Source organism: Typha latifolia, chromosome 2 (assembly GCF_019914945.1).
Source record: "Typha latifolia isolate L0001 chromosome 2, TyphaL0001v2, whole genome shotgun sequence".
NCBI classification, from domain to species: Eukaryota; Viridiplantae; Streptophyta; class Magnoliopsida; order Poales; family Typhaceae; genus Typha; species Typha latifolia.
Window position 1 is genome coordinate 2,351,067 of NC_133087.1, and position 23,240 is coordinate 2,374,306.

The 23,240-nt window shown below is 38.1% G+C and overlaps 5 protein-coding genes across 8 annotated transcripts; 2 read left to right on the top strand and 3 right to left on the bottom strand.

Moving 5' to 3' along the window:
* The first annotated feature begins 289 nt into the window (after positions 1–289).
* LOC140782395 (uncharacterized) lies at positions 290–7,040 on the top strand. 4 transcript variants are annotated; one of them, XM_073128926.1, is made up of 7 exons: positions 304–501; positions 1,518–1,604; positions 1,698–2,895; positions 3,179–3,259; positions 3,454–3,668; positions 4,458–4,708; positions 5,956–7,040. In XM_073128926.1, the coding sequence occupies exons 3-7, from the start codon at positions 1,779–1,781 to the stop codon at positions 6,632–6,634; spliced, it is 2,343 nt and encodes a 780-aa protein (XP_072985027.1). In that variant the 5' UTR covers positions 304–501; positions 1,518–1,604; positions 1,698–1,778; the 3' UTR covers positions 6,635–7,040. The 4 variants fall into 4 exon arrangements, with proteins under 4 accessions (XP_072985026.1, XP_072985027.1, XP_072985030.1 ...); XM_073128929.1 differs by having other exon boundaries at positions 312–415; XM_073128927.1 differs by having other exon boundaries at positions 361–501; positions 1,566–1,604.
* A 633-nt stretch (positions 7,041–7,673) lies between these two features.
* On the bottom strand, positions 7,674–9,610 carry LOC140782341 (membrane steroid-binding protein 2-like). Its single transcript, XM_073128859.1, has 2 exons — positions 9,145–9,610; positions 7,674–8,291 (listed from the first exon to the last, which is right to left on the bottom strand). Exons 1-2 carry the CDS (start codon positions 9,450–9,452, stop codon positions 7,982–7,984), a joined length of 618 nt encoding a protein of 205 aa, XP_072984960.1. The 5' UTR covers positions 9,453–9,610; the 3' UTR covers positions 7,674–7,981.
* A 553-nt stretch (positions 9,611–10,163) lies between these two features.
* LOC140782340 (guanylate kinase 2, chloroplastic/mitochondrial) lies at positions 10,164–13,606 on the bottom strand. The gene is made up of 4 exons (XM_073128858.1): positions 13,272–13,606; positions 12,847–12,978; positions 11,447–11,638; positions 10,164–10,980 (listed from the first exon to the last, which is right to left on the bottom strand). Exons 1-4 carry the CDS (start codon positions 13,509–13,511, stop codon positions 10,642–10,644), a joined length of 903 nt encoding a protein of 300 aa, XP_072984959.1. The 5' UTR covers positions 13,512–13,606; the 3' UTR covers positions 10,164–10,641.
* Positions 13,607–14,276: 670 nt separating this feature from the next.
* LOC140782719 (SUN domain-containing protein 2-like) lies at positions 14,277–18,781 on the bottom strand. Its single transcript, XM_073129447.1, has 4 exons — positions 18,293–18,781; positions 17,625–17,848; positions 16,322–17,415; positions 14,277–14,818 (listed from the first exon to the last, which is right to left on the bottom strand). The coding sequence occupies exons 3-4, from the start codon at positions 17,408–17,410 to the stop codon at positions 14,516–14,518; spliced, it is 1,392 nt and encodes a 463-aa protein (XP_072985548.1). The 5' UTR covers positions 17,411–17,415; positions 17,625–17,848; positions 18,293–18,781; the 3' UTR covers positions 14,277–14,515.
* A 2,080-nt stretch (positions 18,782–20,861) lies between these two features.
* On the top strand, positions 20,862–21,908 carry LOC140781527 (calmodulin-binding protein 25-like). Its single transcript, XM_073127536.1, has one exon. The coding sequence runs from the start codon at positions 21,048–21,050 to the stop codon at positions 21,645–21,647; it is 600 nt and encodes a 199-aa protein (XP_072983637.1). The 5' UTR covers positions 20,862–21,047; the 3' UTR covers positions 21,648–21,908.
* Positions 21,909–23,240: the final 1,332 nt, after the last annotated feature.

Genomic DNA, 23,240 nt, shown 5'->3' on the forward strand with positions numbered 1-23,240 from the left:
AAAAAAAGGGGAAGAAATCTTTAAAAAAATTCTATTTTTTTTTCTTATAAAGCAATTTAAAAAGCCTATTTGATTGATTTAATTAAGAAAAATAATCTTAATAAATATGAAGAAAAGAAGAAATGAAAAAAAAAGGGACAGAGGTGGCATTTTGGGTAATGCCCAGGGTAATTAGGATTAAAAAAAATGGTATTAATTAAGAAGTCGCCTTTAATATTATTCTAACGGGGATTCCTTCACCACTCCATCGCCATTGCTTTATTCTAGTGGAGGTAAAAGGTGCGGCTCCACACACACATACACACACACACACACACACACACAAGCACACTTTTTTTTTCTCTCTCTCTCTCTCTCTAACTCCCCTCCTCTTACGCGAATCTCTGAATCCTTTTCTGCACGAAGGCCATCATAGGCAAGTCATCATCGCTCCCAAATCTCTCTCTTTCTGTGAACAGTTGATGATTTCTTCATCAAGATCTTGCCTTTAGAGCAATTCAGGTAGCAGTCATCTCTAGCTGACTTGATTTCTTCTTCCTGTACCGAATTCGTTAAGTTCGATATGATTCTGGAGTGGTTAATTGCTCCCTGTTGTTGCGAGTTAGAGGAAAAGGAAAGCTTCTTAATAATTACTCTGGAAAGATCTCGTCTTTAGATCTTTTATATGTTGTTTGATATAATTCGGAAGTGGGGGTCCTTTTTCTCTCTCTCTAATTCTCGGGAGTTCCGGAGGTCCTGTAATATTTTCTTGATCTGATTATTGCGAATCAGTTATTAGATTTTAATCTCTTGCCGTCGCTGAGGAATATTCTGAAGTTTCTACTGGATTTATTGACATGGAAGTGAAAATCCGGTTTATGATTGGTTTTGGGATGTTTTATTAATTGTAAAAGGAAGAAAAGGGAGAGGCTGATGGTTTCTAGTTGTTCCACATGGAATTTTGTGTGTTTAAGTAAGTTAATTTTGTTGACAGCATTGCTGTATTGACTGTGGATTTTAGAATTGCTTGATATAACTCTGAACAGTTGCAGATATAGTCAGATAGTACTTTCATCGGTTACTTTGTGAGACTAAGGTGCTAGAATTGGGGATTAAAAAAATCCACAACTGTTCCTAGAGACAGACTTAGAGTATTTGTTCTAATTTTGGACTAATGACTTATGAGATAATCTATTTGCAAGTTTGATTCTCTATTTTTTTAATGCTCTTTTCATTTCTTGAGATTTTGCCTGAAAGTGCTAGAAGACTGGTTCTTTATTCCAAGTATGGAAACAATGGATCATCAACAACATGGTCCATGCCGGTCCGAAGGCACAAGCTAATGGTTCCTGGGTAGCTTATATCGTAAATCATCACGAGACATAACATTAGATATATGCCAATATGCACTAAAGTTGAAGCAAGGAATTAAGGATATATATTTTATGACATTATTATTTTTTGTTCTTTATACATGTGAATATCTGGTAGATGGATTGTTTCTTTGACATTTTTTTTGTAAATTATGTGTTGTGCAGATCGTTCAAATTTGTTTTGATTTGTGGATACTTTCTTTTTCTTGCCAGAGGAATTGCACAATATATATAACTCTTTGAGCATTAAAGGTGGGTCTCTATGCTATGCACCGCACCCTGCTGGACTTCCTTGATTGGTACCTAGTACCTACTTGCCTGTGATACATTTTATCCAAATTGTAGAGAAATATTCCTGTTCAGGCTGGCAGTTAAGTTGCTACATTTTGGAATCTCGCAAAGAAGTCATTGGTGCTACTTCTGAAAATGGGGGCCTCAAATTCGAAGATCGAAGATGACAAGGCCCTTTTGTTATGTCAGGAAAGGAGGCGATTTGTTCGACAAGCTCTTGATGGAAGGTGCACACTTGCAGATGCTCATTTTTCTTACATTCAATCACTCAGGAATACAGGAACTGCACTAAGAAAATTTGTAGAGCCTGAAGTCTCGACAGAATCTTCTTTGTATACATCAACATCTGCAACACCTGAGCCTCTTGGTCTAACTGACAAGTCCATTTCGAACTTATCTCCATCTGTTTCACAGCATGTCGACACAAGTGATTCTTTCTCTCCTATCCCTTCTCCAATCGCTTCTGGACAGTTTCACACGAATCATATGAAAGCTTTTCGGAGTTCATCGACAACTGTTGAGGAGAAACCCCCGGTAACAGTAACAGCAACTCTTCGAACCTCATCCAACCCCCCAAGACACCGAGGATCTGAATTGGATGAAAATTTATCCTCAGATGCTCCTCTGCCACCACCTGGTACTCCACCATGGGATTATTTTGGGATTTTTCACCCTATCGACAACCAGTTCTCCTTAAATGATGGGAAGGGATTTAATCACGGTTTAGATGATGTTGATGAGATAGGGCGCCTTAGAGAAGAGGAAGGAATTCCAGAACTGGAAGAGGAAGGAGAAAAAGCTTTTACAGATGGAACTGATGACTTTGCCGACTCAGGAGATGATTTTGACAAGCCATCAGCTGAACCATTAGTGCGGATGTTTAAGAATAGAAATGTGGTTTTGGATCACCATGTAACAAATGATTCTTCATCTGTGCCATCTGTAGAGTCATTTAATTCAAAGAGCGAGACGCAAAATGAGGACAGGAAAGTGCTTGGCAATGGTACACTTGAAGCTGATGGACCTCTTGAAAAAATGATAACAAAAGTGATTCCTCCTCCTGTTGCCCTTCCCATTGATTACAAGTTGAAAGAAGCTGGTTCAGAGATAAAGCAAGGGGTGAAGGAATTCTTCTTGTGCGTGAAAGAAATTGAAAGCCAATTTGTAAGGGCTTCGGAATCTGGAATAGAAGTTCCAAGGATGCTGGAGGCAAGTAAAGTGCATTTGCGGCCCCTATTCATTGAAGACAGAGGTAAAGACTTGAAGCATCTCAATTTTTTAATATGATCTTCTGGAAGGGCATTTGGATTTTGGACACTTTTTTTATAAGATAGTGAATAGCGTGTGGATTATAAGCTCATATTTTACTTTTATGAATAATTCAACATTTTATGTTTACTGAGTACTCTTGGCTTGCAACGGATCACTAACAGATCTTTCAACTATGTGAATTATATTATTTTCATTTCTCTAAAAATATTCCAGCATGTTTTGGCAGATGAAATTAGATCTTCTAACACAGGTTTCTGATGCAGCAAATCAGGCAAAGATACCTAATTTTCTGGCATTGTGCTTTGGTTGCTGTGAGGAAGAATCCCCGCATCCTCAGGCTCAGGGTAGGTATACTTTTGTCTTTCTTGAAAAACACTTCTTAAGAAACAATTATATAGTCGCTAATTACCACTTCTGTAATTGTTGAAATGATATTTAGATTCAATTCACATTCCCTTTAACTTTGATGTTGACATATGGTTTTTACTTTTGGATCTTTAGTGTAAAAAGCTTTAGAAGTTTCGTGGTTTCAATGCAGTGCCTGCTACAAATGAGATAAAGTACCTAACTTGGCACGGATCAGTCTCCTCACTCTCTTCATCATCCAGAAACCCTATTGGAGCCTCATCAAGAGATAATGTTGAGGATTTCACTGATGAGCCATTAACCGGCATATGCATGAATTCAGGCAGTCATGCCTCAACACTAGACAGGTTATATGCATGGGAGAGAAAACTTTATGATGAAGTTAAGGTAAATCATTGCTTTGTTTTGTATATGTTACTAGTGATTTGTTTTATTTTCTCAACACCACAACACCCAACACCAACAGCTGCAGCTAGAATACATTTCACAGTTGGGATGCTCCAAGGATGTCAAATTTAAGACATATAGACATAAAACTTGTTTCGCGACAAATTTCTTTAAAGGGCTGCATGATAGCAAGAGGTTTGGGTATAACTAAGGTGTTCCATTTACTGTTCTTTATACAAATGTCAAGATATGTGTATTCAGATGTACATCAGTGCTCTACTGTATGATTGTTCTGAGTATCCTTCTTCGTCTGTGGCATATCAATTTTGGTGTTTCTGTGATCAACTGGTGAGAAAATGAGTGAAGAGACGGAAAATGTTCTGGACCTTTTGATTTCCTACTTAATTAGTGTATTGTGTATGATGCATGATCCAACCTCCAATTTATCAGCTCACATTTATTTATCCTGCAATGATTCTTGTAAATAGTCGTCCAGGGACTAATTTGGTTGTGGCACTCTGCACCTGACAAATGTTTCAGATGGTACAACTATGTAATGCTATATTTGCTCATGGTACTTTGAAGCCTCAACAGTGGTCTTGGTCAAGAATTAGTGTATCTGGATGTGGATTTATGCATTTCTCATTTTGGGGAACACATGTGCTCTTATATTCAGCTTTTCTTTTAACTTACTTTTCCTCTTACAAACCAATTTCAGAAAAGAATCATGGTTTAGTGAGTTTAATTTGGCCCTTCGATAAAGTTCAACCTTCACATTTTTAATTTCAGGCAAGTGGCACAATTCGAAGGGAATATGACTGGAAACGTAAGTTGCTACGGCAGCAAGAGTCAAGGGGAGAAGACCAGTACAGGATTGATAAAACTCGTGCTGGTGTGAAGATTGATAAAACTCGTGCAGCTGTGAAGGATTTACACTCTAGAATTCAAGTAGCAATTCAGAGAATTGGCTCGATATCTAAGAGAATAGAGGAGATAAGGGATAAAGAACTCCAACCTCAGCTGGAAGAGTTAATTGGGGGGTATGAATTTCTCATAACTTCTTAACGATGCTCATTATAATTCCACATGCACTCTAACAAGCAGAAAAGATGGACACATCCATCACAAACTCATATATCACAAAGAGAGGACAGACATCTCCATTACTACCATATTTTGACCAAGTGGAACTCATACTCCACTTCTCTTAATTACTCAGAGACCTACAAACATCTATATTACCACCATATTAAGGGCATGTGAAACTCAGAACCAACATTTTATATTTACTGGAGAGATTTACAAAAGGCTACTCCAGTGTTAACTACTACGCGGGATGTATAAGTTCATTTGTTGTTATATTGCTTGGATACTGATATACTTGTCAGTATAGACTCTAGCCTGGTATATCAGATCCTTGGAACTCCATTATGCATCTGAGAGTGCAGCTTTATGTGCTTGGTCAGATGTGTACATGCATTTTATAATTCTTGAGCTCATAACAAATTGGGAGAAGGAATTTAGTGTTGTGCGGTTATATAATATGTTGTAAACTTATGACAATTCACGTGAACAGAATTGAAAATGGGGCTAAAAGATTGGCTGACAGTCTTAAGCTTAATATCACCCAGACCCCCCTGATTAGTGGGATGTATCAAAGGCTCTATGCTCTATTAAACTAGGTAGAAGAATGTGCATTTAGGAATGCAAGATGCTACTTGCTCTTTTATTTAATGGAGCCAGGCCTTCATTCCATGTTGTTTTGTAACTAATTTTCTTAATTTCGTGCTTCTTGGTGCATACAGCCATATCATAAAATTTTAACAATCACAACCTATTTTCATGTTTGAACTGGTTAAACTGAATTAGTTCACAAAAACTAATAATGTTCGGACACATTTATCCAGAATGAACTTGAGATGGATCTACTTGGATGAAGTTTTTGAACTCGGAATGCTAAAAATGGACATCTCTACCAATCGAGCAGCCATGCTCTGTGAATTTCATCTTTCCCTTCAGTTAGTACTAATTAAAATCATTGACTACAAGCTGACTTGGTTTCTACAGATATTACCAGCCATCAGAGGGGAATTCATAATGGTTATAGGATAGATTCTCCTTCATGCACATGGACATTTAGCTTTACCCACAATTGAAATATGTAAACACTTTCAAGTTTATATTTCCATGCTTAACAAATTTTACAAATGTTTTCTAGTTGCCTTTGATCTTTAGATTTCTTATTTCGAATTTGTTACAGCTATTTGTACATCCTTACTCTATGCAGTTTATCTCGAATGTGGGCAGTGATGCTTGACTGCCACAAGCGTCAATTCAGTATCATTTCGATAGCATGCAACAACGGAAGCACCAAGGTCTCAATCCGGTCTGATTCTCATCGTCAGGCCACCATGCTCCTTGATTTTGAGTTGAACTCTCTGTCCTCAAATTTAACAAAATGGATCTCGTCCCAAAAATTATATTTACAAAACATAAATGGTTGGCTTCTCAAGTGTGTTTTTCCGCTGACAAACAAGTCTTCAAGGAGAAGGAGTTCAGTTCCTTTCTCCCCACGAAAATCTATCGCTCCCCCCATATTTGTTACTTGCAGAGATTGGTTGAAATTGCTAGATGAGTTACCTACCAAGGAAGTTACAGATGCTATAAAGGATCTAGCAGCGGTTACAACACATTCCTTGCCTCACCATGAGAAGGGACACAGTAATTCAAACCTGTCCTTCTCATTATCTCGTAGGGAAGGAAAAACTGATGAACTGCAAGAAAATTTCCATAGGAATGAATTCCCAGTTGATTTGAATCTTAACTATGACAAATTGCAGTCAAGTCTAACAGTTTTTCTAGATCGGTTAAAAAGTCTTGCAGAGTCATCAGTTGAGAAATATGAAGCTCTCCAAAAGGCTATTGACAGCTCTAGGGTTGATTATGAGAACGGATATAGAACATGAGGATGTGCTACACTGCTACATTTGCTGAACTCATGGCAGGTAAAAGAAGAAAAAGGCAAACATTGCTTAATTTTGGGTTAAATTGTTAATAGAAGTGTGATCACGGCAAAGTACTTGAGAGGTGGATTCACCAAATGGCTGCATATGTAGAAGAGCTATCTGGGGGAAATAAAGGGGCTATCCCTTGGTAACTTTTGCAAGTTTAGAAATAAGCACACAGGCAGGTTCATAAGTTATGTGGATATTGTCTACATGTTCATAAAAGTGATAGTTTAAGAAGCTAGATTTGGGTATCCTAGATTGCAATTTTGTATGTTTATCTGTAGAACGTTGTTGTATACCATTTTATTTTGAGCATTGGTCATGGTTAAATCATCAATAATATGTGCAATACTCATTTTGTTCCCTTCTGAATGGGTAGTAAGGTGATATCAGTATTGGCAAATCCTGTGTATAGGAACATATGTTCATAGAGTAGTTTTTCTGAAATAAGACCTTATGCAGGTTTCTGTCAGAAAAAAAGAAAAAGAAAAGTTGTGTTCAATTATGATGAATCTCTAGTGGATTTGCCTTGTGAATTTGATTCAGCTGCAGGTGCACTGCCTCTGAAGTTCACAGACGAAATTGTTCAGTCTTCTTATTAGACTTTCCATGAGGGCAAAGAAGATGGAACCTTTGTATTGCTGGTAAGAAAGGTGAGGTGCTCTTTTCATGGACAAACCCATAAAATGCAACAGAAAGACAGCTGAGATCTGATCTTGATGTTCTTACCATGTCACTTACTGATCTTTCATACTCTCCAACTCTAATATGGGAATCTCTACTCAGCATAATTAGTAAAGGTAGAGACCTATTTCCAATTTAAGAGTTTCAGACTATCTGCCAGCAAGGCAAAATTTGTGGTGCTATTAAGCATATGTAGCACAGCCTATCAATAATTTGAAACAAAACCCAGAATCTCCTGCACGAAAATGATCACCAAGCAGGCAACTAGATATTAATCTGAAACTATAGATTATAAAGTGAAAACACTAAGCCATTGCACGTGAAATGTGGACAGGTAGTGTGATTTATTAACAGCTCAAAAATGCTGTACCTACGGACAATCCTGTCGGATGGATATAAGCAACAACAACAACAACAACAACAACAAAAAAAATACAAAATAAAACTAGAGGCCAATCGACATATGACCATTACATTTCATCCTAGCATTTTCATGCCCACCAGCTCGAAAAAGCATTTTATAGCAATCAGTCTGGTGGGAGCTACTTTTTAATCATCATATCCAACAACAGAGTGCACAAACTCAAATTTACCCTCATTTTGAGTCCAAGCAGCTACATTTCACTTCAGCGAAATTTCACTTCGCTCATTTCCATCCAGCGCGCCTTGATGAGACTCTTGGTTCCTTTCCATTTGCTCACTGCTTCCAATAGCATCCTTATCTTCAGAGTTTTCAGAAATAAGCTGACCCACCTTAACATACTTTTCTTTGAATTTCTCTTCCCAATCTAGTAAGACATCCAGCTCATCGGAGCTTAGGCTTTCAAGGTTTCCGGTAAGATCACTATGGTCAAAGGACATCAGAGCCAAGGCTCTGCTTGCATCCCTCCCTGCAAATAAGGCATATGGTCCACCAGGTCCATAAAACATCCTACAGGAAATGACCAAATGAAATATTGTCATCATTATGCATACAGGAGAATGTAGCTCAGACAAATATCAGGTAACATACAATTATGAACAATCAGCCCCTAATTTTTTCCTCTTCTGCTGAATCATAGACCAAACTCACAGCAAAGAAGTCAAATTTAAATGCAACAATTAGAGAGAAACAAGAGAACTATGCAGTTTAGCTTTGATTTTCCAAATAATACTATGATCACCTCTAAATGTTAAAAATAGCGAATTAATTTCCCATGAGATGGCAAGAATCTTAACTATCAAAACCTGCACAGAACAAGCACTGTGAAACTCTTCCAATCCATTATGAATTTGTAATCAATCAATAGTTGTGGAAACCACGGAGGTAAAGAAAATCTCACCAGCAAGCAAGCATATTTTGGAACAAACAATCAGACATGCCATTTCAAAGGTAAACTAGAAGATGAGCTAAGTACCTCATGTCACCAATTAATACATTCCAACACAAGTACAAAACTAACCAAAAATTGTAACTAATACATACTCGACTAATTCCAAGTTCCCATTGTTACAAAATCAGGCTCCTCAAAGATGTTCTATCCACTACAACTTATAGTTGGTAGAGAATACCAAACAATTTGAAAGACACGCTAGTGTTTTATTTCTATAATCACTTTGTTAACCATAACCCATTAGCTCTTTTAATCGTGTAAATATGTGGTCCTTGATATGGTAATCTAAGGCTATCAGACATGAGCAGCAACCCAATCAAAAGCTCAAGTTTTTTGCATGCGAAATAATGCAAGCTTGAATAGATTCAATAGCTAGTCAAAACCAAAACCAAAACAAAAAAGAAAGCCCACCTCCCTCGAGAGACATCATAGACCTGCCCCTTGATCGCCATCAAGAGAGGCTTTTTGGGATCGGAGCCATCATAAGCCTTGAGCTCCTCCAACGTGACATCTCCAATCTGTACCGGCTCGGCCGGCGGCGAGGGCGGCAGCACGGCGGCGACGCTCTTCTCGGCGACGGGGACGGCGTCAGGGTAGACGAACATCGCGGAGACGAGGCGGTAGACGCCGACCATGAGGGCGAGGATGGTGAAGAAGGCGGCGGGAGAGAGGCCCGTGTAGGTGTCGATCGCCTCTACGAGAGTCGCGTAGAACGCCATGACTAGAAGAGGAGATGGAGAAGAGCTAGAGTATCGGAGAATTTGGAAGATGTGGAAGGTAGAATCCTAGGAAAGAGAGTAGTTGGTGAAAGGAGGGACTACTGAGGAAGGTGAGAATTCGGGTGGGGGGGGAGGGGAAACCGATAACCATCCGATCTGACCCGAATCCGATACCGTAGGTAAACACTAAACAGCAGAGCAGTACCCAATTAGGCGTACCTAAACCCACTCGGATCCGAATCCTATATTCCTATGCCATCGCTAAAAACTTAAAATATTCTTGTGATCAAATTTCATTCGCTAATAATCTCATTCTAGTCTTCTACTAGAGTTTATGTGAATATAAAATAGATGAGATATTGAGTGCGTTTAGTTTTTGCAATAACAAAATTAATGAGGATGGTATATACATGTATATAATAAAAGAGATTTCCACAATAAATTTATTAAATTGGCATAATAGTGTGTATTCTTATACAACAGACGATATGCATCGTTTTATTTATAACTGCTGTGTCAATGAAACATATTTGTCAACAGGGTTAGGAATGGGATGTGATCAACTGAGGAGAAATTTTTTATGGCAAAAGAGATGTAAGCTGTAGTAAAGTGTGGGGTATACTCGTATGCTTTGATTGAGAAATTCCTATTTTACAAGTGAACTCCACCTGTTCCTCATATTAAATTAGAACCAAAATAGAGAGAACCACATGCAAAGAACAACATTTAAATATCTCATCAATATAAAACATATCCAGGTTGATAATTAAAAAAACTATCGGCTTTTTCCACAGAAAGTTTATCCGAGCTGGAAAATTACCGGAAAGTACATCACTTGGATGGTAGATGCCTACCATCTTCAAAAGAGAGTGACTTGTCTAATGTTGAAGCCAGCGCTGAATTCTTCTTTACAGTAAGAAGATCCTAATGGCCTGATGCACAATTTAATATATATAGTTGAAAAACTTTTAATTCAGTATTATCGTGACAGATAAGAAGTATCTTCCAAGGAACTAAATACATCATACTTGCCGCATCAAAAGATCTTGTTAGGTCGATGTGAAGAAGCTGTAAACAGCAATCATATTCAACAAAATACCAAAAAGAGAGTGTAAATATACCCCGTAAATTGGAACTTGTTGCCTTGTAAAATGGCTTGAAGTATGGAATAAAAGCAATCTTTTTCCAACTAGATCACCAAATTGTGTCTCTGGACTTTAGCCTTTTCGGCGTCAATAATGGACTCCACAAGCTTGACAGCATCTTCAAGCTTCCCCTCAGCATTAGTGACAACATAATCAAAGAATTTCAGGTGCCTTACCTCTTCTCTGGCAGTAGCAATTCTTACAAGAAGCATATCAGCTTCTTCTGTCTTACGATCAATTAGCCGCTTCACAAGTGCTGCTTCACTCTCTGCAACCAAAAAGATGAAGATTGCAGAATTGCCGAGTATTGACCTCAGGGTTGCTGCACCTTGTATGTCCACTCTCAAGACAATGTCAAAACCTTTGGCCATGTAGTCACGGATCTGAAGATGAAGAAAGACAGTAAGGTTGCCAAGCTAGCTATTTTATGCATGAATAATGAACCAGAATTTCTTTCTTTTATACACCCATGTACATCTTAATCTGATATCTTACATGTAAAATCAGCAAGAAAGAAAAACACAGCCTTATTTCTCTCTAGATCAATTTTAATGAACCATCCACCCCATTCACCTGTCCTTAACTATTGTGTCTCTGGACTTTGCCCCTTTCCAGAGGATTTCCTGTATGAGACATATCCCTCCTATCATCTGATGAGTTACTTAAATCTAATGAGGTGAATGGAACGATTTTAACAGAAGTTGCTTAAGATACATCACCTCACTTATCAATATATCAGAAAAGATATGGTTTTACATGAACAATGTAGTCCAACTGTCAAAGAATACCAAGGCAAGCAACTTTGATGGAGTTCAAGAGCCTTAATACTATGTACTAGAATTGCAATACCTGCTGTTTTGGAATCCCCTTATACTCTCCATAAACAAGAGCATATTCTAACAGCTCATTCCTTTCAATCATAGAAAGAAACTTTTCTTTTGTAACAAAATAATAGTCCTTTCCATCAACTTCACCCGGCCGTTTTGCTCGACTTGTAGCTGTGACTACAAAATGAATTCCTTCCCGAACTTCTCGTAACCTCTGCCAACAATAAGTAACATTAACAATTATTAGCAATATTTGACTTTGTTCAATATTATCTAAATAAAATTAAGGAAAATTGGCATATAGCACTCTGTTTTTAACGAAATTGTGGCTTACACCCTACATTTTCACTATTTACAAATCGAACCCTATAATTTAGCGAATATATATATAAAACACCATAGATTAGATTTAAATTAGCACCGTGAGAATATCCCATTAAGTAGAGATATTTTATTTCTAAAATAATTAAAATGATCTTATTTTTAAAATGACTAAAATGTCCTTGGTATGACTTGGTTGATGGTATTTTTATAATTTTCTTAGTATAATTAACTTAACCCAGACATTTAGTTAAATTTAACTAATATATTTAATGGCTCAATCTGTAAATAGTAAAAATAGAGTGTAAACCACAATTTTGTTAAAAGACAAAGTGTTACATACAAATTTCTCTAAAATTAAATATAAAAATCTTTAAAAATAATAATATTGTGGGTACAAAACATGATTATTTGAATCTCCAGATTTAGTGCATGAAAAGGAAATCAAACTAGAACCCAAAAATATGTTGCCAAGAGAAAAAGGAGCAAAGAAGACACAAGCTGATACTGCACACTCAACCATACGTGACGAACAAAGTTAAAAGTACAAAAAAAAACAGTTGCTAGTCATTGTACTTAAAAAGTTTCCTACTTCCCTGCCTCTTTCTCTCTCTATTCATATGCATGCACATCTCTTCAAATATAAGTGATGCAGCATCCGTAACAGCAGGGCCCTATCTCAAGTTCAGATTGAGGAGGTTATAAGAGGATAATCAGAATGTTTCTCAGGAGAGTGCAAAAGAGTATCTAATATATAGCCATTCTTCTGACACTCTTTCTCAATCATAAGATAGAATTTCAATGTACAACATTAGGCCTGAGAGAGGTAGTGGCAACCAGATAAATCATTCTATGAAACAATAAGGCATAAAAGCATGGTATATTACAGAAAATAAGCGCAAAAAGCTGCATATAAAAATCATAGAGCAGAAATGGACCAACTGGACTAAAGGGATTAGTCATAAGCAGCACGCAACTAAGTTACTATATCTAGGCAAAAGAAAATAGAAAAAACAACTAGCTCATATAAAGATTTTGAATCAACATATCACTGTTTCATGCAAGTGACTAATCCATATACTTAAATTGAGATTATATTACCTTGATAACTGCATCCTTTCCAACACCACTTGGTCCACTGATAACAATAACCAGAGGATGCGGCGGTGGAGACAACGACTCAGAACTGAATGTTGTACCTAGTGTTGCTTCAAGTCCTTTGTACAACTTATCCTGGCAAAGGACCCCAGATGAGTTCCACATAGAGATAATGAGATCGAATACCTATATCTAAAGAGATACTTTATAGTTAATAGTGCTATCGCAATATTTATGTCAAAATGTTCGTGCACATCCAAGCAAGTATTATCCAGGTAGAAAGCCATATCCATGGATGTGAGCTGCCTTCCCATTCATATCGATTAAGAAAGAATCCACTATCCAGTATCCAATATCCAAAAGTTGGAGCACGTAAAGAAAGGCGCACACACAAGATAGTAATTGGATCGAACACGAGCATATCTGACCTTATCCGCGGTGGAAGGTAGGCGGGGGATGAAGTGGGCCAGCCTCGCGTTTCCGGTGCTGCCAGCGGACGCCTTGAGAGGAAACCCTAAGCTCCCCTTGGGGATTGGGGCGGAGATGGATCTCGGGAGAGGAGAAGGGAGAGATCCAGAGACGGAGGAGGAGGTGAGGAAGAGCCTTCGGAAGAGGAGCATAGAGGAGCGGAGAGAAGATGGAGGAGAAATTGCTAGAACTCGCGCCATCCCCTCGCCATTAACCGTAGGAACAGTAGCACTTCGCTCTCCTCACAGTTCTGGGTTTAAGAGAGGGATGAGGTTGAGGGGTGTAAAATATAAAATCGATCTCGTCCGCTCGAACTCGGCGAACTAATCTTGGTCTCGGACTCACTTCGTCTCGTATGTCCATTTGACACTCCTTTTCTTTTCTTTTTCTTTTTTATTTTTTATTTGGGAAAGGTTTAATTACATCTCGACCCCTCAAATATGACTTTGTATCACTTTCAACTCCCCTCAAGAAATTAAAAAAAAAAAAAAATTTGGGCAGCTGCACCCTCTGACCCTCGTCTCCCTTCCAATCTTTCTCTAATGGAGCCCATGAATTCCTAATAGACTGGAGAAAAAAATTTCCAAAGACCCCACCAACGATTAGACTTTCTATTTCATAACCCGCATTAGTGGTTCCATTATTTCTTATTTCTTGAAATTATTTTAGTAGGACCCTATTTAGTTTATGACATATTGTAACATTTAAAACATTTATTTCAATACCTGAGGGTGCCTATAGTTCCCTCAACAAAATTTTTGGTCCAACGATTTAGGTTGATATCTGGCCCTGCTCTTTTATTATCATGACCCAGTAAAGAATTTGCTCACAAGACTTGTTTTTCCAAACCGCTTCAGAGCACCAAAGACCAGTACAGAGCATGAACAAGTACAAGCATGAATCAGCAAAGCAGATGGATATCTGTTAAGCTGTAATCTTACTCTCAAAAATTAAGATCACACAAATGGCACAAACTTAATACCTACCCAATAATTGGAAAAGATGGGGAACCAGATAATTAGAAAATTTACAGCTCGCCACAAGATAAGGATTGGAAAAACTGACACTGAAGATAATAGCTTAAGTCTCTCAGAGCAAAAAAAAAGAGGCAAAATGAGAGTATCTAAAGAAACTAATAAGGGTACAAAGAAGAGATACATTGGAACAACAAAAAAGCATGGAAACAAGAAGCAGAGATCCTCTCTCAGGCCTGCAAAGCCATAGCTGCTGGAGAACTAGGCTCATGACCATGTACTCTGAAGCGATAGATGCATGTATGAGCTGAGCTGCCATGGTTTGATGTGAAGTCCAGCCGCACCATGTTGATGACACCCACTTCTGCTGCCTCAATGCTGAATGTCTGTGCATTGCTCTTCTCAAGGTCATAGGAGAACTCCGACAGGAGTAACATCTTCGCAGTGCGGCCAGACTGATCATCACTGGGCACTTCGAACCAACCTGATACCCGACAATCCTTTGGTGCACTAGACCTATCGTATGCTACACTCTGCATATCGCATGTCAAGGAGACATAACCAATGATAAATTGTATATTGATAATAGAGATACAGCAACAAAATGAAACTCAGATGGAAAGACAAAATATGGAGCCACTAAAATATTTAAAGGTGTATATAAATAATGAGAAACAATAATAGCCACAAATTCAAATAAAAAAAAGTCCCAAATCTATATGTTCGTTCGAGGTAAAACAGGAATTATCCAAGGTTATATCATTCATGATCAATATGCAATCTGCACTTCAGTCAGTCCTCCATAACAGAGCAAATTAGATGTGGTTACTTTTCAAAGAGTTAAGCTCAGAAGTTTGGGCAATTTGCACCATACAGGTATCATGAGAAGGATTTGGATCTGAGCTCAAATTCAAGAGCAGCACCAAAACTTTTGAGATGATGTCAAGGGGCAATCTGCTCGCAAAGGCAACGTTCTACCCAACTATATTCAAGACCGCATTCACTTGGCTCAAAGGGAACTAAACTTCAAAAATGCAGATAAGAGGGACAAACACAATCTTACAACCTTGACTTTAGATACTGTATCCCCCAAATCTAGTCAGGGAGTTTCTTATCTCCCACATGCAATGTGAAAAAAAAAATCAAGAAGTACACTACATTGTTGGCTCTGCAATTATGTATCCCCAGATTCCCCACCCAAAATTCTGGATTCTCCAGTTAGTAGGCAACAAATCTATAAGTGCACTGACCCAGTTTAGATGATCATGTCTTGGAGATACATTAGGTTTGTCACTTTCTATAAAGATCGCATTTCTATATAAGCATCATTGTCTTAAACTAAGTTACCAGAAAATCCAGACCACAAGCAAATGAAGTGAAACTGAATGGTGAAGGAGAGATGGACAGGAAAACCAATAAGCAACAAAAGCACGTGTATACTGTGGCAACATAACTCTACAAACACAACAGAAATGTCTAACATTGCAAAGAATATCCTGAATTCACAGAAGAAAAAAGCCTAAGAAAGATAACTATCATGACTGAAGGGACGCTAAGTTTTGAGATCATATCAGCATGTTGTTAGAGGGTACACATAAAGAATATTGTAGCACAATAAACAAGAAGAAAATGTGAACAGCGGAAAGTATACTACCAAATACTGATGAATGTTATACAACTGCAATGAATTTAACAAAACCAGTAATTCAGAAAGCTTAAGATCATATTTAGCTAGATACTTTTCTAGTTTTAACACTAGCTGTGTAACATCAAAACAATTATTATAGCATTCCATGATGATGTCACAATATTCTTTCAACTAGGAATTTTCATTTATCTAATAGATTCTACAGGAGGGATTCTCTCCTAAAATTCTATTATTCTGTAATCTCAATTTTCTACAGTTTAACTTCAGACAGAAAAATTAAATAAGAACAAAAAACAGAATAACATTAACTGCATAATCATCTCAAGAACATCAGCATTATCTGTTCATAGAAAATAAGAACACTTATATACTAGAGTAAAACAATTACCTTAGAGACGTGCTCCAATGTGACAGCCTCCAGAATTATCGCTGTCCTCAGTTGAATCTCAACAAACCCACTACTTCCCTGTAAAGCAAAGCACTGGCCAGGCTCTCCAAAACTTGGCTCCAGCATCTTATGTGCATTACCATGAATGGCATTGCGACCTTTACCAACAGAAAGCCAACTGCTAACTTTACCAAATCCATGGGGTTCTGAATGACTGACAACCTTAGCCCCACTGGATGCCAATGCATAATCCACCCTTCCAAGACCATCTGCTGCATGTTTTTCAATCTCTTTCTCAACAATATCTCTTGCCAAAGCCCTAATATTATCCAAACTGACATCGCTCTCATGGATGTCTGAATCCTTGCTGTTCTTTAACTCGTTCCAGAAGCTTTCAAATTCTTCCTTTGAAAGGAGACCCATGTCCTTCAATTCACTCAAGGATTTGTCCAAATTATCAGTCCTAGCTTCCAGTTTCTTCAACTCCTTCTCAAGAAACACCCTTTTTTCTTCAACCTGATTTGCTATTTCCTTTGTCACAGTAGCAATCTCACTTCCAATTTTTTTGTCCACAACTTCTAACTGAACCTGCAACATCTTGGCGGTCTTCTTCAGTGATTGCTCAACATCAGATATCCGACCCTCGTACTCCAAAGCAATGAAAGGGGAATTATTACCGGTTTCAATCCTATCATTCCAAGTCCAAATTGTCCTTCCTAGCCACAAAAGTGCAGCAAGAAGCAGGCAATTCTTCACGACGATATTAAGAACAGTTTGCCATTTGGATTTCTCTGGTTTCAGAGTAGGCTTCTTCCGCCGTGGAGACAAGGTGGAGGAAGAGATCAATCCTTTCTTCAATTGCAACAAATCCTTCGGTCTCTCAACAATAGACTCTCCCCTAATCGTATGGCTCAAATCCTTCCCGTTAACCACCATCTTATCCTCAAGTATATCAGAAGTTACTTTCTTCTCGATAATCACTGCCGTTCTCCTTCTGGCAGTTGGTTTGGAGTTCGAATCTAGGGTTAAAGACGCGCTGTTGTTGGCGGCTGGGGTTGCTGCGATGGCAGCAACCGTGGAAGAAGACATGGTTCCTAGGGTTTGGAGAAACCCACCAAATCACAACAAAAGAATCATAAAAACTGAAACCCTAATCACGCAAGAGGACTAATAATGCGGGAAATCGAGTGCAAAACCAGGGGGATTCCCGCGAAAATGAAAAGAATAATACGAATCTACTAAGAAATCGATGTTCTAAACGAGATTAAGAACGGAAAGAGACGACGGATTCCAGAGATCTTACCTTCAAAAGGATCAAAGAAGAGTCTCGAATCTGATCGAACAAAGGAGCCGATCGAAGCAGTTGCGGAGGACTCGATCGACGACGTTTTAAGGGTTTCGACTTTCGAGGGAAATCGGAGCGTTTTCGAGCGCCAAGGGAGAGCGGACTTCGATTAATTTTTTGGGGGGGGGGAATTTCTTCATTTCACGCCCTACATTATGTCCTTATTCCAGTTGACACCTTCACTAAAATAAAATAAATAAAATAAACATATCATATAGGGCGTGAAATAAAAAAAAATTATGAGATCGGGTCAGATCCGGCCCATTAATTTTCGGCCGAGCCCATCTTCGCTTTTGCAACAATGGATCCATAACATTTGCGAGAAAGGGTTAGTTTTTTGTGTAGAATTTGTGAGAAAGTCTTCTACTAATCAATTATATCATCAGTGACACCACTATGACTATATCATTCATCATTCAACAAGAGCTCTTTTAACTTGTCTTTTATTCATCCAGATTAACTCAGTTAGAATCTCTAGAGGTGCAAAGTGCTACAGGATTACTGTACCTCCCAATTAAAGGGCACAGCGTTAGCAAAAGCTAGACAGCAAACATAGGTGCTAATCTTATTTTAAACATGCAAGTGATGGCCTAAACAAGTCATTATGGCCCCACAAACTGACGTACCTCTCGGAAGTCAAAGAACACTGCCTTCAAACCACCAGGAGCCTGCGTAGATTGGCATGGAATCCTAACAGTCCAACAAACAAACACTTGGTGTGCATCCTCTCATGTGGAGATGTCTTCGTTTTACTTGTTGGTTGGCTTTGACCTCCTTGTTTATTAATGCCGCGCATCTTTCGAGAGGTGAGTGGAATCAACGTCAGAGGTATAAGAGAACAAGGAGATGCTGCTTTTTATAATCCTCTCTTGCGGCATTAATGATGGTTATCTTTTTTTTTCCTCCTTTTGTCTTAGTAGTGATCTCACATTAGAATAATGAATCTAGTGGAGGGGTTAGAAGAACATTTAATGGGGATCAAGATCTAGTTGGTGTGATAAGTCAAAACAACTTGGTAGTGGGAAATATTAATATCTTGGTAATCCTAATTTGGGGGTCTAGATCTTGGGAATGTCATTGCTTTGAAGTTGGTGAAGACATGGCCACTTGTAGTTGTTAAAAAGATAATAAGAAAAGTTATTAAATACACTCTATATTTTTGGCTTTATTAGTATTATTATTATTATTATTCATACTTTAACATGTGAATATTTATTTACTAATCGAAATTGGTTAAATTATGTCGGTATCTATTTTAAATAATACATTGTTCAATTTCAACTCGTCTAAAAAAATGCTATTTTAAAAATATTATTATGTTAGTTAAATGTAATTAATTATGATCAAAATATAATTTAGATTAAAAATATATTTTACCCTTGTATAAATTAGTTAAAATAGCTTAAAAAATATCAAATATTTTACCCAATATTATATACAGCAAAAAAATGTCTTGTTTTATACTAGTAGAAATTTATTGATAAATATTTTACATTTTTAAACTTAAAAAAATAGAGGATGTTTTAGTTCCTTATATTTATTTGCTAACTTTAATAATAATATGTTAACAATATTCTGCTAAAAATTAACTATAATGACAATTCTAAAATAGTCGACAGATTTTAGTTAAAGAATGTAATGGTGATTAACATATTTTAATTTTGTTTAATGGTATATATATATATATATATATAAGGCCTTATTTTATTAAGTAGAAATGTAAAAAAGTTAACTCTTAAGTGACAACGATTTGGGGGTTGTTCATCCAAAAGTCAATAAGTAAATAAAACAATTGAATTTGACAACAGTTCGGCCCTTGGCATTGCGTACGGACGCTTTGAATTTGGTACGAATAAGACAGAACGAAACGTGTTTTAAAATTTAAAAATGTTTAATAAATCCTTTTCAAAATGTATACCTTATTTTTCTCTACTGCAAAATGAAAACAAGGACCCAAAAAGAGAAGAAGAGAAGAAGCACATTTACAAGTAGAATTCTTCTTTCTCAAGTTAATTTGCAATTTATTGTCTCTCATTAACTTCAACTTCTGAAGTCACTGCAGAGATAATTAAACTGTGAGCCAGAGGAGATTTATTTTTTTGTAATATATTCAAAATGTTGGTGGTCATTTGTAAATAGCCTTGGTCATCAACCAGTAGGGAGCAATTACGTCTTCCTCTAATAAACCAAACCACATGGTAGAATAAATATATGGAAATAAAATGGGCACGATGACGTACACAAATGAAAGGGCGAGGAGGCGATGATCACGGCCGTTGAGCGAGCGATACAGTATTGGTCGGTGGTGTGCGGGACTCACACTGGAAGCGAGTCAACCGTGTCACCCCGGAACCCATTCGAGCTGTCTGCCTTCGGAGGCGAAGGTGTCCGTCGTTTTCATCCTACCCTACCCTGACTCGCGACACGTCAGTGTGACGAGATGGATGCTGTCACCGCCGGTGCACACAATCCCGTGTGTTTACTACTCTACCCTCCCTTTTTTAGTAAATTACAAAAATCTACCGCAACGAACTCTAATAGAATTAGGTACTTAAAAAGGTCGCGAGATTTAATTCTAATTCTAAATAATACTGTGAAAAAAATATTTGGTGATTTATGGTAGTTTAACTTAATTCGGTTGAAAGCTCGACAGTGCGGTTAGTTTTGATGAATAATTCGACAACACAACGGTGATCTCGATGACGTTTAGTTTGAAGCAATTGCACGTCAATATATATGACTTAAATTCTAAACTAATCAGCTAAAAAATAGAACTTAAATTTCTCTATATCTAAGGGCTAAGGGCTAGGGAACCATTAAAAAAAATCCACATCATAACTTGTCTAGAAATATTCCTGAAGTATTAAAATCAAGTTTGCTTGTAATGAAAAAAAAGGTGCACCCAACTTGCAAACTGATCGCAACCCGATTTGACCCAAATAGCACCTTATTCCGCTCTCCATAACCTCGTCAGAGCGCGGAGTCGGCCGTGTGGGCCCACCCGACGACGCGCCATGACCATCCACGTCCTTTTCTTTTACAATTTAACCGCCTATAATTTTATCTTATTGGTAAGAAAGGCGCCGGTTTTCGCAATAAGCTATAAAACTAGGTGGCGATGTGCAAAAAGGCGAGAGTTCGCTAAACACGATCCACGAGATAAATGGTTAAACCGCTCGACAAAACCCGCGGCTCGCGTCTTGTACGGCCGCGCGCAGACACGTGGCCCGAGCAACGCGGTTTCTCGCTCTCGATAAATAAGCGAAGCGAGAGCGAGACCCCCAAACTTGTTTTAAATCTCTCTCTCTCTCTCCTTCTCCTCCCCCCTTATTCTCCACAACCCCGGATAAGTGACCACCACGCTCGGATAAACCCCATCGAATGGCGGGTAACTGCTCGAGCTTAGATTCTTGGATCTTCTCCGCCGCCCTGTCCCGCGAGAACGAAGCCCTCACGAGAGCCCTCCAGATCTCCCTCTCCGACAACAACAACAACAACAACAACAACAACAACAACAACTCCCCCTCTTCCTCTTCCGCCGACTCCCTCCTCTTCACGCGCCTCCCCCTCTCCGAACCGGCCGGGCCGGTCCGTTCCAACCGGATCGGATCCCCCACCGCCCCCACCGGCCGGGTCGGGAAGCGCAAGTCCCGCGCGTCGAAGCGGACGCCCACGACCTACATCACCGCCGACCCGGCCAACTTCCGAGAGATGGTCCAGCAGGTGACAGGGATCCGGTTAGGGTCCGAGTCGATTCCGGCCGATCCGGTGTCCAAACCGGAGCCGCAAAGGCCCGTCCAGCAGAGCTGCCTCTTGCCGACCCTCGACACCTCGGCTCTGTGGCTGAACCGGGCGGGTTCGGTCGACCCGGCCAACGCGTTCGGGATCGGTTCATTCGGGCCGGTGGGAGTCGACAGCTCGGCGTTCGACTTCGAGGCGTTGCCGAGTTTCCCGACCTTGGACTCTTGGGGCGTGATGTGAGGAACGGAAGGGGTAATGTTGGAATAACGAGGGGTAAAATCAAAATCTTTTCTTTTTCCCTCTTTTTGGGTTTTTGAAACACGTCTGATGGGGATCAGATGGTCGAGAGGATGTGTACAGCGCATGATCTGGCCTTTTCCCATGTGGTGTACATGCGGGTGTAGCAAAATTTGTATCCTTTTTCTTTCTTCTACCTCTTAATTAGTGAGTAATAGTTTCTTTATTTTTCTTAGTAAAGAAAGGTTCTTTAGAAAAGCAAAAGTTTATCTTCTAGATATCTAAAGGAATAAAAAAAATTAAAAAAAAAACTGGGTATAATACAAAGGAGATAACATCTTCCTCCACTTGCAATTGGCACGTAAGCAAAAACTTTCTCAAATAAAATTACCCAAAATTTATGGAAAATTTATCATCGAAGCATCTCATAGTAAGCCACCATAGCTCACTGTGTTACTACTGACTAGTCTATAATCTAAAAACTTATAATTAATTAATTAATAAAAGAAGAGAAACTATTGATTAGCATCTTGGTATTGGAGTTTGGGTTGTTTACTCTACTAATATAGTGGTAGGTGTGAATGCCTACGGGGGGAGAGGGTACGTAAGTCAAAGATGGTGAGCTGTGCGAATCTAGAGATCGTGCCAGAGTTATATATATATTTTTTTATACTTTACACCCTAAAGTAGTCATATTTATATAAGACCAAGTGTTTCAGTTGCGGGTGGTGTTGACTCGGGTTCCACATTCTTCACGACGGCGTCGGGCATATTGGGGGACCTTTGGGTGACGTGTAGGTTGACTCAGAGAGTCAAATCTATTGGATAGATTGAATAACATCCGTAAGTCGTCCCTATTTAATATCAATAATATGAGAGTAATTGTGTGTTGACGTCGAGCTTCCGTCATTGTGACGCAGTATCCAGCATTCTGATTGATATGATGTTTATTTTTCATGTTTCTTCTCATTTTGGAGTTTTTATCAAAACCTTTTTTATATTTTTTTACCGAAATAAATTATCGGTCCAATTTATTACTTGCCTGGTCTAATTCATTGGGACACTAATAAAAATACTAATTTATTCAGTATTTTTTTATTAATATTTATTTTTTCAAATTAAAAATTTTATATACATATAATGTTAATCAGTTTAGTATTTTTAAGCAGCATTTTATGACCAGATACAAATAATAAACTGATTAGTATTTTTATTTATATAAAAAATAATTATTATTTTATTATTTTTATTATAGCTACAGTAAATTAAATCTCGTATATAATAAGTTTGAATAGTAATCTATTTCAATAAAAATACACTAATATTTTATTTATAATTTTACATGTAATGAGTGAAAAAAACCTAAAGGAATAAAAGCATTTTACTACTCTATAGTATTTTAGTATAAATTTACTTTATTTAATATTACATTTTACTTAATTGGTCTCTACTTATAATTAGTGTCGTTAAGAGAATAACTAAAACTACTTACCTATTCTCTACTATTTTTGCTGGACAATAATCTACAAGGGAGCAAGGTATTAACCCTCTATTATATATATTTTTGGGACTTGGGAGCTAGGGTTTGGGAGGACA

Coding starts and splice junctions, on each gene's coding strand:
- LOC140782395 (XM_073128925.1), top strand. CDS start 1,779: ATGGGGGCCTCAAATTCGAAGATCGAAGATGACAAGGCCCTTTTGTTA. Junction 2,896..3,178: donor CCTATTCATTGAAGACAGAG/GTAAAGACTTGA, acceptor TTTCTGATGCAG/CAAATCAGGCAAAGATACCT. Junction 3,260..3,453: donor CCCGCATCCTCAGGCTCAGG/GTAGGTATACTT, acceptor GTTTCAATGCAG/TGCCTGCTACAAATGAGATA.
- LOC140782341 (XM_073128859.1), bottom strand. CDS start 9,452: ATGGCGTTCTACGCGACTCTCGTAGAGGCGATCGACACCTACACGGGC. Junction 8,292..9,144: donor TATGATGTCTCTCGAGGGAG/GTGGGCTTTCTT, acceptor CATTTCCTGTAG/GATGTTTTATGGACCTGGTG.
- LOC140782340 (XM_073128858.1), bottom strand. CDS start 13,511: ATGGCGCGAGTTCTAGCAATTTCTCCTCCATCTTCTCTCCGCTCCTCT. Junction 12,979..13,271: donor TACCTTCCACCGCGGATAAG/GTCAGATATGCT, acceptor GTCCTTTGCCAG/GATAAGTTGTACAAAGGACT. Junction 10,981..11,446: donor AGGGGATTCCAAAACAGCAG/GTATTGCAATTC, acceptor CTTCATCTTCAG/ATCCGTGACTACATGGCCAA.
- LOC140782719 (XM_073129447.1), bottom strand. CDS start 17,410: ATGTCTTCTTCCACGGTTGCTGCCATCGCAGCAACCCCAGCCGCCAAC. Junction 14,819..16,321: donor CATTGGAGCACGTCTCTAAG/GTAATTGTTTTA, acceptor TGCGATATGCAG/AGTGTAGCATACGATAGGTC.
- LOC140781527 (XM_073127536.1), top strand. CDS start 21,048: ATGGCGGGTAACTGCTCGAGCTTAGATTCTTGGATCTTCTCCGCCGCC.